This window comes from Saccopteryx bilineata, chromosome 2, assembly GCF_036850765.1.
Source record: "Saccopteryx bilineata isolate mSacBil1 chromosome 2, mSacBil1_pri_phased_curated, whole genome shotgun sequence".
In the NCBI taxonomy this organism is placed as follows: Eukaryota; Metazoa; Chordata; class Mammalia; order Chiroptera; family Emballonuridae; genus Saccopteryx; species Saccopteryx bilineata.
In genome coordinates, this window is record NC_089491.1 from 353,653,184 (window position 1) to 353,667,901 (window position 14,718).

The following is a 14,718-nucleotide window of genomic DNA, read 5'->3' on the forward strand; positions in this document are numbered from 1 at the left end:
TCTCTTCCCCTCCCGCAGCCAAGGCTTCACTGGAGCAAAGATGGCCCGGGCGCTGGGGATGGCTCCTTGGCCTCTGCCCCAGGCGCTAGAGTGGCTCTGGTAGCGGCAGAGCGACGCCCCGGAGGGGCAGAGCATCGCCCCTGGTGGGCGTGCTGGGTGGATCCCGGTCAGGCGCATGCGGGAGTCTGTCTGACTGTCTCTCCCCATTTCCAGCTTCAGAAAAAAGAAAAAAAGAAAAAAAAAAGTGCTATAGATAGGTGCTCCCCATTCAAAGAAAACACGAGTCTTGTGATTAAGAGAAATCAAAGAGGGCCCTCCCCCGCTTTTTTTGCAATGAAAAACCATACGCAGACCATCATTTTAAGCATGACTAACCAGCCCCTCAGCTAGATTATAAGTATTTTCAGGGCTAAAAATGTATATTTACTAAAGCACCTAGATCTGTGCCCCCTAGAGGTGGAATCAAAGCCTTCAATGCTAATGTTTGTTTATCATCTACCAGCTGGTGATGAAGGGGCCTTAATTAATATCTCTAAGCTTGAACATTTTCCCACGTGCACAACTGGAATAATTCCTAACTAATCTAACCCCATGGGATTATGATAAGGTGCAAATAAAAAAATTTTGTATAGAAGCTATTTATAAATAAAAAAAAATTATTATTGGTAATAAATGTATGTTGACCAATTAAAAATTCAAGGGACACAGTGATATAGAGAACAGGACAGTAAATCCTAGAGGGAAAGGGGGAGAGAGTTAGGGGGAGGAGGACAAAAGGGGTATAAAAAGGGACACAGGGGTGGGGGGTGAGGGAGTTATATTCAGTGGGACACTTGAATCCATGTAAACACTATAAATTTTTTTTTAATTCAAGGGAGAAAAATACATTTTTTTGTGTTTTTTTTTTACAGAGATAGAGAGTGAGTCAGAGAGAGGGATAGATAGGGACAGACAGAGAGGAACAGAGAGAGATGAGAAGCATCAATCATTAGTTTTTTGTTGCGACACCTTAGTTGTTCATTGACTGCTTTCTCATATGTGCCTTGACCATGGGCCTTCAGCAGACTGAGTAACCTCTTGCTCAAGCCAGCGATCTTGTGTCCAAGCTGGTGAGCTTTGCTCAAACCAGATGAACCTGTGCTCAAGCTGGCGACCTCGGGGGTCTCAAACCTGGTTCCTCCACATCCCATTCCAATGCTCTATCCACTGCGCCACCATCCGGTCAGGCGAAAAATACATTTTAATTAGAGTTACTAGAGAAGTACTCATAGAAGAGGTGAAACTTGAAACAGTCTTTAAAATAAGCAGGAATTAAAGAGAGAGAGAAAAACACTGGGCAAGGGGCAGTAGAAGAGATGAGACACAAAGACTTAGGTATTTTCATGGAATAGTGAAGGCTAGATTGTTAGCCTATGTCAACAAATTGATGTTAAATATCAAATTAAGGAGGCATCCTGAAAATAACAGAATCACTGCTGAGTGGGAGAATAGCCTGGTAAAGGGCATTTTGGACTTTTAATTTTGTGGTGGTGAGCAGAATGGAAACTATCTGGAAGGGGCGAGTGAAGGACGACAAGTCGATCACAAGTAAACCTGTGTAGCATCTCAGGTATGAGGTGAGTAAAAATTTAAACTAGAGAAACAGTAGTGGGATTTAAAAAAACTGAAAAGAAAGACAGGGAGGGAGGGAAAGAGACACTGCAAAGAAAAACAGACTTCAGTGACTGACCAGCTAAAAATGAATGTGTTTAGATTGTGTTAGAGGAGCAGCATCATGCAATGGCAAGGACAAAGAGGACGCCAGTGATTTCTGAATGACTGGGGTAAAGGGTCTGCTTACTCGGGCTTTTGCTCTGTTTTGGGGGGAGGTGGAGTGGATGGAGGAGTCAGAAGATGTGAAGGGAAATGATTGAGGCTCTGGGAAAAGATTTAGGAGCACACTTTGCTTCCTTAAAACATTTTAAATAAAAAAGTTTAAAAAAACATTTTAAATATTTGAGATCTATATTTCTTGACATAAAAAGATATTCATTATATACTATTTAATCACTTCGGAATTTTACTCCTACAGGCAGAACCATGTAAAGGACACAGCCATCATCAGTGATAGGCCTTAAAGTAGCAACTGATAAAAAGATGGGTATAATATGCAGCCAGCAGGAAAGGAGCCATCACTGGTTTCCACCTGAAGGCTTACATTTTCCTGGGTAAATTCTCTGAACATTGCTGCTAGGCTGTCATCCTCAATATCACAGTCAGTCTTGATAGCCACATTCAGAATGTGAATTGGTTCATCCCTGGGGACCTGTAACCCAAGAACACGGGGCAAAGAAATTAGGAGGCTGGCTAATACAGAGGCAGAGAAAGGTTATAATACCTGAAAAAGAGATACACCCCACAGGACATTTTGATTTACCCACTAGTACAAATAACCAAATTGAAACCACTACCCAACATCCACAACGGAGATTAAATAAAGTAAAACAACCAATTATTAAAAGGCAGCAAAGGCATTAGCTAGAGGTGGCCCCAAATCTTAACTTGGCATGAACTTGAAGACCACTATGTCTCAACTTCTTCACCAATAAAATGGGAATGAAACCAAGTGTCATGTCTCTTCAAAGAATGTGAAGAAACGTGAAGGAAAGAAGCCATCTGAACATATTCCCCATAATATATCATATTTACTAACAATTTATCATACCGTTTAAGTGTTAAACCACAAAAATATATCCTGGTAGGGGAAAAAACAATATTTTTACTGAGAAATGAAAAAAAGGGATTTAATAAACATTTTAAACAAAATGTGTATTTTTCTATCTAAAGTCTACCATTCCCTCAAGACTGCAATAGCACCACTGTGCAAATATGCAAGCCCTCACTATGTACAAACTGAAGCAACCAAAGCTGAAGCCTTTGAAACAATGTTCAGAGACCCAGAGGCTGCTATAATTGGATATAGTTGAACCTATTCTACACTGTGGATTCCAGGATTAATACTTCTTTCTTTTTTTAGATTAAAATGTGTATTCTACCAGTTTCCAAAAATATTTTGATGAGACATAGAAAATGAATATTAAATAGTATAAAAAGATGAATGCTTCCCTAAAATGTTCTAAAGTCAGAAAGATAGTATATACAAGTACAAGTCATGTATCTGAAGGAGCAAAGCAGTCTCCCAAAGGAGATAGTGTACCTTGTCTTCATCGTATAGAGACGTGTGACCTGCCTCAGGGAATGTAGGGCTTTGGGGTGGGGAATCACAGAAGCAGCCCATTACTTCATCAAAGATCCTAAAAAATGCCGGAGAGAAACACCCAACATGAAAATCCAAGTAGCAGAAAACCTAAGTGGCAGAACACTAACACTGCCATTGCCAGTTTAGTCTAAAAGAATAATCTTTCTTACCCTGTGCTTACTAGTCAATGGAATAGAATCACCAGTGGCTAGAGGTGAGATGCCAAATTTCACCAAGTGGTAGAAATTAGGAGAATAGATTGTTTCAACTTTAATAAGCCATATATATTTTTTCTTCTAAAAAAGAACGATCTAGAGCTCCCCCCTCCATATGTAAGATATGAGCACTGCTGTTATCATCAGTCTTAAAGCAACAGAAAGTGCCTGGGACTGGAGCAGTGACAGACCAACGTAATTACCCCTCCCTAGGGTAATGCATCAGTATACATCAAGAGATAGATGCTGAATGCATTTAATCAAAAGATGTATCGTCTCTGGTGGGGCTCACTCTAGTGTTGTGTTTAATTTCTCCTGACATTTCACTCGTCACAGAGCAGACAGCTTCCTCTGTAGCTCCTAAGAAAAAGACGTTTTTTGTTTCTTTTTTCCAACCAGGCTCATATAACAAGTAGGGGCTTGTAGAGTTGAATGAGAAGCAGAAATGGAAGGACGTATCCCTCTCTGAGGGCATATACAGCAAGGGCTACATCTCCTTAGCTGGCTCATGGCTCTTCTGGGGATCTTTATTCATTTGGCAGAAATCTGAAACCTCAAAACACAGATGCGCATCGCTCCCCTTGAATAGACACAGTTCCACAGTGTCTTACCTGACAAAATCTTCAAAAGTCCGAAAGGAGACCATTCCGCCCATCCGCTGACATGGTGGAGTGAATGAGTTGTCCAATAGCACATCACTGACACTAGCTACGTGAGTCATGCCATAGTGGTTGAGGTTGGAGGAGAAGGACATTCTAAATGGTAATTCAATCAACTGCATTAGACAAGGAGGGGAGGAGCAAGGACTGGGAGAGTAACAATAGGGAAAAGGAGCTAGGAGAAAACACTGAAATAGGGTCAGGTTGCAGAGCAGTTTTGGTTTTTACCCCCTATGGATAAGGCTATCTTGCTATATTCACATTAATCCTTTCATTTGAATCCCTCCTTACATACACACATACAAACTATATGTTTAACAAACCACAATTTCTCCAAATAAAAATCTAAGGACCATCAGGGATTTCATGGCAGTTTAATACTATGACATTATGGCATGTGTAATGAATAAATAGTACATAGGGGTTAAAAAACATCCTGCATCTTCCCCTTCCCTACAACATTCCCCATTTTAACAGGAAGTAAGCAAGCTAAGTAAATTGTAACTAGGCAACACTTAAGAAATTTTTCTCTAGGAACAGTAATAGATTAAGTATTCACAGATAGATATATGCATGTAATTTGAAATGGATTACAAAATCATCATAAAAAACATTATTTACCATACAGAAGCAAGTCACAGTCTATAAAAGGAACTTATGAGGTACCTTTTTCTCTAATTGGCTGATAGAAATAGCAGTTAGAAGGATTATAGCTCCTCCCTTTCTGAGAGACATTTTCAACCCCAAATTGCAAAATTTCCATTTTACATTTAAATGCTTCTATACCAAAGTAAACATACCTTCACCAAAGCCCTTAATAAATCTCAGCAGGATACGGAAGGGCAGAGCATGGGTCTCACAGTATGTGTAAGCATGACAAACAGGAGCTAAATGGAGATGCTAGAAGAGAACTGAACTGATTTGTTCAATCTAAAGACATAATGAATTCGTATATTTCTTGACACCTCAGCAGTATGTACTGATAAATAATACAATAAAGTGTTTCTGAATGCCCAGTCAATCAGGGCAGCCTGTTAGGAAGGACCAAGCTGAAGGATGCCTTTAGGACTTGCCAGACATGTTACCGGCTTGCTGGTTGGAAGCAAGTTCAGAGTAAAGCAATGGCACCTGAACTTTGGGGAGTTGCTCCATAATCTCCTTAAGTGTACCACCTGCAGTGTTGCAGGGAGAAGAGAGCCAGCAATGTGGACTTGAGATCTGGGCACATACTGTACTCTACTGCAAACTGTAATTATGAAAAGCAATGAAATTTTTTCATAAGATGGAAATGCTGCTCACACACACTATAGAGACTGACACTCCAAGTTAGTATTCTTTTGGCAAATGATGACTATGAAGAAGGTACTTAATCTTTTGACAGTACTGGGGAATAGAAAGGCAGAGTGGGAGAGGAAACCATTGATACCATGAATGAAATAAACAAAACACAGAGCAAGCAAGTCTCACACATGGTGCTCACTAGAAGATGGGAATCGGTTGTATAAAATGCTATCATCCTCTTTTCTAGGATCACCAAATATATTTACTAAAGGAGCAAGTTTGTGAGGCATTATATCTTTTCTTCCTGCCTGGTATTAGACAGGAAAGATAATATGGTTCCAGGTAACACTTAAAAGGGAACTCCCTTTGAATAAGCTAAAAGGCTGTGCTTGTGGCAAGCATGAGGTTAAATATCGTTTTTACAACTGAACCCCATGGGAAATATCCACTGTTCAGTTTCCCCCAGTATTGTGTCCATGGGCCAGGGCAGCTAAAGGCAGGAAGGAATGAACCAAGCCCACTCTCCAAGGATAGGCAAGAGGCCAAACAAAGGCACTCCCTTTCCTCTCCCCATCCAAATTGGACTCTAAAAGCTATAGTGCATTTTGATTACTTAATATTTAAAGGGAGAGGGGAAAATTAAACATAAGCCTATAAATATTTCAATGTATAATTGATCATGTACAAAGAGCTTGCCAGCAACTTATTATTGCTTTAGCATTTTGCGGATTCAGTACCAATCAAAACTGCTTTCCTCTCAAACTTGCATTGCGTTACCTTGCTTGGCTCAGAAGCAAGTATCACTTGTGTTATATTGGCCTGGAAACCTCTTCTCAGGGCTATACAAGTCAAAACTTAAAATATACTTTTTGAACATGAATCTTATTATAGATCTGAAATAACACTTGACTTTCATATATCATTATAACACTTTAACACTTTAGAAAAATAACTAACAAAATAAAACATGAGATCAGCTATTTCTGCCTTTGCATTCCTCTAAAAGGAGAAGCAAATATGAGAAACTCAGAATTGAAAAAAATTAGAAACAATTTGCAAGGATAGGAGTAACCTTAAGGGGTTCTCCTCTGAAAGCCCCAAACTAGACATTAGCAAAAAAAAAAAAAAAAAAAAAAAAAAAAAGTTGTTTATAGCAAAACTGAACTTCAGGCAGACAGACAACTCTCCTACATCACATACAGCCAGATAGGGGCTGTTCATACTTAGGCTTTTCAAGCATTGCTTTTTGAACAGCTGGAGAAAAGCTGAAGACATGTTGTTCAAATACTAGAGAATAACTTAGTACATCCAAAGGGGAGCTCAGGACTGACTCCCTAGCCGAAGATAACATATTAGCTTGTCCAATGTAACGCTATTTTTTCCCTGAGTTCACTATTGTAAGTTACAAAATAGTTGCTTTTAATTGGAAAGTAAAATACTAAACATACGGTACCTGTTTAACGTGGGGATGTTCCCTCTGCAATCAAACAACCACAGTTAGTTACTGATAGATTAGTAAAAGCCATAATAAAAGAATTGTCAGAGCAGATACAGACCAGTCATGAGGAGCTCCAATTTGGCAGCTCTGGCATTCGGCAGACATAATTAAGTGCTCATTACCCTTCCACCTCCAGGGTGCCTCCAAGAGGCATGCCTCCTGACCTACCTCACCACAGCAGCTGTTGATGGAAAGGGTCAAAATATATTTACCATGGATTTTTTTTATAGCTCATTATAAAAAAAAAATAATGCAGAGTAGTGATAAAACACAGATTCATGAAAATTAATTAAGCTATCTGATATGGATTATTACACTTCAGCATGAAATATAATTCTTTTTTTTTTTTTTTCGTATTTTTCTGAAGCTGGAAACGGGGAGAGACAGTCAGACAGATTCCCGCATGCGCCCAACTGGGATCCACCCGGTACGCCCACCAGGGGCAATGCTCTGCCTACCAGGGGGCGATGCTCTGCCCCTCCGGGGCGTAGCTCTTGCCCCGACCAGAGCCACTCTAGCGCCTGGGGCAGAGGCCAAGGAGCCATCCCCAGTGACCGGGCCATCTTTGCTCCAATGGAGCCTTGGCTGCGGGAGGGAAAGAGAGAGACAGAGAGGAAGGGGGGGGGGGTGGAGAAGCAAATAGGCGCTTCTCCTATGTGCCCTGGCTGGGAATCGAACCCGGGTTCCCCACACGCCAGGCCGACGCTCTACCGCTGAGCCAACTGGCCAGGGCCAGCATGAAATATAATTCTTGACAAGATTCTTAGGGAAGCTTCTTTCTTGTTCCTATTTTACTAAAAATGTAATAAGGAGGTCCAGAGAAGTTGATTCTATAGCCCCACCCACCTCAATTGCTTTGGTAGAATATGAGATGAACCTTCAAACTCTCCTCCAAAGAAAAGAAACAAGTGGGTTCGCAAGCAGTCTTTCTAAGTTTGCTGCACCATGCTCCTCTCTCTATAGATCTGGGTGGGACAGTCATGGTGGCAGTAAGTGAGTCCATGACTAGAGTGGTAAATATGTAAAAATTAATTAACACTTTTTAAATTAAATGAGTTTAGGGTAATAATGACTTTTAAAAATTGCTGTAAGCTACCTGACCAGGCAGTGGTGCAGTGGATAGAGTGTCGATCTGGGACACGAGGACCCAGGTCACCAGCTTGAGCGTGGGCTTATTTGGCTTCAGCATGGGCTCACCACTTGAGCACGCGGTCACTGGCTTAAGTGTGGGATCACAGATATGACCTCATTCATGACTTGAGGTCAAAAGTCACTGGCTTGAAGTCCAAGATCACTGGCTCAGCTGGGTCACCCAGTCAAGACACATATGAGAAGCAATCAATAAACAACTAAGGTGTAACAACTATGAGCTGATTCTTCTCATCTCTCTCCCTCCCTGTCTGTCTCTCTTGGTAAAATTTTTTTTTTTAATTTTGCTGTAAGCTTAAAAACTCTCAGCCTGTCATAAATAAAACCTTACCTAAATTTGGCTAGCTCTAGATTTTCTCAATAAAGAATGTGCCAAAATCATAATAGAAAGATTAGGGTAATTATGGAAACTGCAAAGCAAGTCTCCTGCATTCTCTTTGATAATTGCCACCAATAATTTTTGTTTCTTAATATGATATCAGTCATTTCCTTAGCTGAAAAAAAAACAAAACAAATAAAACCCCCTCTTTCCTATGTTAAAAGGGCAAAGTTATACCTACCACCCACAATTTAGGAGTATTGTAAGGAGGTTGATTGGTTGACATCTTAACCTTCTAACACCCTTATATCAGCATTTAATCATTGTTGGGGTTTTCTGGCACACAGAGGACTTAATGGGCAGAACATAGTGGGTGGTGCTGATGATATGTGGGAAGGAGGAGAGAAGGAGGAAAATGATGCACTTTCCATGGCAGTGAAAGGAGCAGAATAGACTGAGCTTGCTGTATAAATAAAAAGCTGTGACATATCACTGCACACAAACTGTACACCTCATGTGATTTGTTAGTAGCAATGCTCTCTGCATCAAACCTGTATCACAAGAGTGAATTCATAAGGCAGCAAGAGCAAGCTCCGACTTAAAAAACCTGCCCCTTTACTGTTTGGATTTTTGAGCCTCTCAGGGGAACAGGTTTCATTTTATAAGAGAGCCTTAGTTATAATGCACTGGGCCCTCATCAACAACAATAAATATGTATGGGTTCTAGAGCAGAGGGAGCTGAAACTAAGAAAACTAGGAACATATAGGAAAGTCTTCCTTTTAAGATATAAAAGATTCTCCCTTTCCATGAACCTCACTCTATTCAGAGAGAAGAACCCCACAACCAAAGCAATCTCAGGCTCCATTTATCCAGGATTCTGGAATTTAGAAACCAGTATAATCTCTCTCAACTGTTAACCAATTTCTTAAACTAATAAAATGGTAGCGCTGCTTTTGTAGCTACACTCTGATCCCTTAGGGAGTCTTCACAGGATGAGGAGCAAGTGTTCAGCAGAAAAGGGCCTGAATTAAAAAGAATGCCACCAACAAAAAGCTAGCCATTCTCCATCATCAATTCTCCAGCTCTCGTAGGGAGCCCCCTGCTGCTTTGTTATAGAAATTGTGCACCATCTACACAGTATGGGGTATGAACAAAAACTCCCAACATCTCCAGTTTTTAAAGGAATGGCACCAAATCAATTATGTAAGAGGTAAATTTAGAGGCAGCTTTTCCTTTCTGGTACAGTAAGAATCTGTGGGGCTGGAGGACAGAAGGATAAATTCTCTATTACTAGGTAAATACTTAGCCATGTCCATAACAATCATTTATATATTTTGTTACTCTATACAGGGGCTACTGGATCAATTTAAGAATATGACCAATGTGGCATACTGCACACTACTGTGATACACTAGAAAGCTACATTGCATGGTCTGCACAAAAATAAACAATCAAGGAAAAGAATGTATATGAGTCAAATATGTCATTTATGTAGCTAAAAACAAAATAAAATCTACCACATTCCACTGCACACACATCATGCAAAAATCCAACTGCTCAAACTGATAAGGCAATCAAGTGCATTTTCAAATACATGGGAAATAAGTTCACTTTTTGTAAGACATTTGCTGTTTAGGCTACTCAAAAGGCTTATGATGAACCTTCATTCACAATGCCTTGATAAATACTGGAATCATTTTCCTTCCAGTAGAACAGCTCCATTTTGCAGATGCAATAACTGAGAAACCAAAGGGGATGTTTTCCAAGGGTATCGTTCAATATAGTGTCATAAACCAGAATCTAAACCCGGCAATTTCTCGTCTCAATTTCTGAGGCTAGCATTCCACATCAATATAGAATAAATTTAAAGAAGGACAAGAGAAATCCTTTGAATTCTGAAGTTCTTGGCATTAAGTCACCTCTGATTTTATTGATCTGTCTGCCTGGGATGGTTGGAGAGCCTGCTGCAATATGAATGCAAAGTCAGAGTAGCTGCCTGCTAGCTGAACCCTCTTTATTTAAGGAACAGTGACTTCTCTGGCAGTCACAAGTTCTCTGAGCCTTTTACCATCCCTTCCAGCTGAATTTCATTTTGCTTGATTCTTGCTGGCCCTACATAAATCTTTTATCATATAAAAATGCTCCCGATTCTTTTGCCTTCTCACTTAAAGGGGAAAAAAAGACCCTGTATGAAAATGATGGGGATGCATGCAAACAAGCAGTGGTTACATCAAGCTGTGACTGAGAGCCAGATAGGGTAAACCTTTTGAAATCAGGCAGCAAAGCAGAATCAGAAGAGGTCGGCTGAATAACCTACTAGCAGTCACTAACAGCAGTACTCTAGGAGAAAGAACAATTTGACTGGCTGTGACCAGTGGAAGTCTCCTTGAGTGACTGTATTTCTGCAGGAGAATCCAAATCAAGAGCTGCAAAACACACAAGAACCACCACTATCTTCCCCAGTCCCCGCCACCACAACCACCATCTCCTTGCAGTTCAGATGCCCTGATTCCACTGCAGAGCTTTAGTTTACAATAAAATGATCACTGATTCATTCATTTGCAGCCCCTTCAAAGCCACTTCTTTGCTCTGCTGGAAGGTTTTGCTCTTTCTGAAACAAGTATGCCAACAGAGCTATAGCATATTTCTGTTGCCTGCTGTATAATTAGCTACAAACCCACAGCACAAAACTACAGGGATTTACAGGTGCCCTGGATGCTGCTTTTCCTTCCCCCTGGAATCAGCTAGTCTTCCTTGACAAGAAGAGACCTTGGGCTATTCTAATGATATATTGAGAGTTTTAAACTCGACTCTCCAAGCTTACAAGTCTAGAGTGCCAAAATAACACAGCAGAGACTCGCAGCTGAGCCATGGATACAGGAAACCACTTTAGTACGCACTTAAACCTGCTGAGAATCTTCTCTTCTCCCAGATGCTTGCATCTTATCAGTAGACCACCCTGAATGAAGAAAGCAAGCACTGCCTGACCTGTGGTGGCACAGTGGATAAAGTGTCGACCTGGAAATGCTGAGGTCGCCAGTTTGAAACCCTGGGCTTGCCTGGTCAAGGCACATATGGGGGTTGATGCTTCCTGCTCCTCCCCCTTCTCTCTCTCTGTCTCTCCTCTCTCTCTCTCTGTCTCTCTCTCTCTCTCTCTCTCTGTCTCTCCCTCTCCTCTCTAAAATGAATAAATAAATAAAAATATTTAAAAAAAAAAAAAAAAAAAAAAAAAAAAAAAAAAAAAGAAAGCAAGCACTGTAGGATTTTATTTATTTATAGCTCTTTCTGGCCTGCTAACTACAACCAAGTGCTCCTGCTGCTAAAAATGCTACAAGTTGGGTGACTTTTGAGTGTCTCAGTATGATCCAAAAAAGGACCTAACCTCTGGTGTCAAAGATTATCAGAATTCTTAAAAATGGCAGCAGGCTGCTGATTAGTCACATGGAAGGCTTCTGATTCCCAAACTTTCTCACAACCTTTTTCATAAAAAGAAGGTCCAGAGGCCACCCACTGACAGATAAACACTGAAAGTGCCAAGCAACCTAAACTCAGTCATGTCTTAAACATGTGCTATCAGGGGAGAACACAGCCAACCTCTTCTGGGTATAAGACATGAAGAAAGGAAAGTACTTGAATTAAAACATTATAACAAAGAAGGCCAAACTGACAAGGAGCAAACAGCAAAGAAGGTACAATACAAATCGACTTATTAAAGCATGATTTCCATCTAAGAAATAGGTGGAAATAAACACCAATAGCTCCTCACCCATTACATGTGTATAGAAACATACAAAATACACTTCATCTCCTGCATCAATCTGATGCTTCTTATTTGAATCACAAAGTTTTTTTAATGAACTATGTTAATGTGTATTACTCATGAAAATCATTTGGAGTTTTAAATTTTAAACTCCCAGACTGTCATAATATATACAGCCATATGTATATCCAGAGTTTATGGAATAATGCACTTTACATATATTCATATGAATATAGCTATATTTTAGAAGATCAAATATATAGGCTGACTAAACAACTTACCTATTTCCAGGTTATTCTCAATAACTTAATATGCCCAAAGCTAAGTGAAACCCTGAATGTCAAATGATTTGATGAACTGGCAAAAATAAAGATGTTCAGGATGATGCTTTAGTGTAACAAGCTTTTCTGTCACTAGTACCAGTGAGTGATAAACTAGGGTTCCAGAATAGGAAGACAAACACACATACACACACACACACACACACACCCCTCAGGCTCTAAACCAGGGGTCCCCAAACTTTTTACACAGGGGGCCAGTTCACTGTCCCTCAGACTGTTGGAGGGCCACCACATACAGTGCTCCTCTCACTGACCACCAATGAAAGAGGTGCCCCTTTGGAAGTGCGACAGGGGGCCGGATAAATGGCCTCAGGGAGCTGTAGTTTGGGGACACCTGCTCTAAACTCAGAGCCTAACTGGAGAAGAAAGAGAAAAAGGAATGCTTAATGATATAGTCTGAGCTCCAGGATTAATCCATGTAAAATACTAGTGGAACTCGCTAAAGAGCTGGGCTGATGGAATCTTAGACAAGGGAATCAAGTCCTGAAAAGAGTGGGTAATGATAAAACGTTCTTTTAGTGCAGAACAGCCGTCCTGATTATTACTGCACCAAGAAAATGGCTGGAGGAACTCATTCACTTCTGCTTTAAAAACCATTTGCTAACTTGTTTCAAGTCACCTTAAAAAAAAATCGCCTCCCCTCAAAAAATTCACATACAGTAGGACATAGCCTTTAAATGCTAAGAAGATAAACATACACACACACATACATGTCACATGTGTATAGGTTTCCTATTATGCTTAAGTCAGAAAAATCTCTACAGCTGCTGCTATTCAAGTGAAGGAAATTTATGAAGAAAGGGGTATATTTACACCAGAAGCTTCCCTGAATGAAGCTCTAATAACTGGATCCTCTGATGAATAAGACCTGGGAATGCCAAACAAATTACAATTACAGTTCCCAGAAAAAATACTTGGAAGTCCTGGGTAGAAGATCAAGAAGATAACATACCTTGACAGAAGCCTACCTAGCAAAAAGGAAGATGCAGAAAGTCACTGAGATTATAAATAGTTTTCAATTAGCAATAAGCATGCCTTTGATAAACCTCATTGGCTACGATACTGCCACTGTGCAAAGCTTGAGATTTGAAATATTGAGAGCACTATTGGAAAAAAAAACACAAATTATACTGACACACAGAGTAAGTAAATGTCAAGCAAAAGTTTCAGTCAAGCAAAATGAGTAAGTGGTAGATATCTATTGTATAACATTGTACCTAAAGTCAATATTGTACACTTAAAATTATAAAAGGGTAGATCTCATGTTAAGTGTTCTTTCCACAGTAAAATAAATTTTAAAAATTAAAGTATTTAAAAATTTCAAGCACTACAAAGACCTATAATGAATATAAAAAATAAAATAAAAAGGTAACATGTTGGCTACTAACTACCCAAGTGTTCTAAGAAAAAAAAAGGATGGGGATGTCTTCTCCCTTCTTAAAGGCTGCTCCACTATTTGCAATGAAAATTACTTGTGTTCTCCCTACTTCCCCAAAAATCAAAATGTGTCCTAATGGGTCACTGGTGTTCAACCCAAAAAATGTCAAAGACATTGTCGTGAAAAAATCCTCTGCTGTTGTCAGTTTGCAGACAGAAAGCCATGTTTCATTCCAACCTAAGGGCTAAATCACTAGTCAAAAACAAACTGCAGAAGTGGAATTCTACCAGTTGACCCCATACACAACAGGAGACTGTATAGTCTTTCTTTGATAATACACCTGAGAATGATAGTCACTCATTTAAGGACTTGAGGGATACATTCAGTCTACTTCAAATGAATATCTGGCTAGGAATGTGAAGACCAAAAGCCAAGGAAGAAAATACAAAAATTGGTTAAAGAATGTATCTATTTTCTCCCTCAAGATTTTTTTGGCTTATTAATCGCAATTGGGAAAAATATTATAAAATCCTGTTTTGCATTGATAATTAAAATATGTGTATTCATATGCTTATTCTCTATTTTCATTAAATTTATTATTTTTAAAAAATGTTTATTTTTTAAATTGATTTTTTAGAGAGAGAGGAAAGGAGAGAGAGAGACAAGAACACTGACCTGTTCCTGTATGTGCCCTGGCTGAGGATCGAACCTGCAACCTCTGTGCTTCTGGACAATGCTCTAACCAACTGACCTATCCGGCCAGGACATATTAAGTATTTTTCAAAGCATGCATTAAATATCATAGCAGAGTATCTATAATATCAGGTATGGATAATTCCTGTAACTACTAAGAACAAGTAAAATAACAAGTTTTGGTTT

General features: G+C 39.7%; 1 protein-coding gene and 1 pseudogene across 1 annotated transcript in view; both read right to left on the minus strand.

Annotated features, from left to right (window-relative positions):
• Window positions 1-14,718, minus strand: part of ACACA (acetyl-CoA carboxylase alpha) — a 273,603-nt gene that overhangs the window by 126,206 nt on the left and 132,679 nt on the right. The window contains exons 30-33 of the mRNA XM_066262811.1: window positions 6,847-6,870; window positions 4,065-4,208; window positions 3,197-3,293; window positions 2,198-2,305 (exon numbers count right to left, since the gene is read on the minus strand). Coding sequence (XP_066118908.1) covers window positions 2,198-2,305; window positions 3,197-3,293; window positions 4,065-4,208; window positions 6,847-6,870 — 373 coding nt within the window. The remainder of the gene's footprint in view (window positions 1-2,197; window positions 2,306-3,196; window positions 3,294-4,064; window positions 4,209-6,846; window positions 6,871-14,718) is intronic.
• Window positions 13,427-13,541, minus strand: LOC136327809 (U4 spliceosomal RNA; annotated as a pseudogene).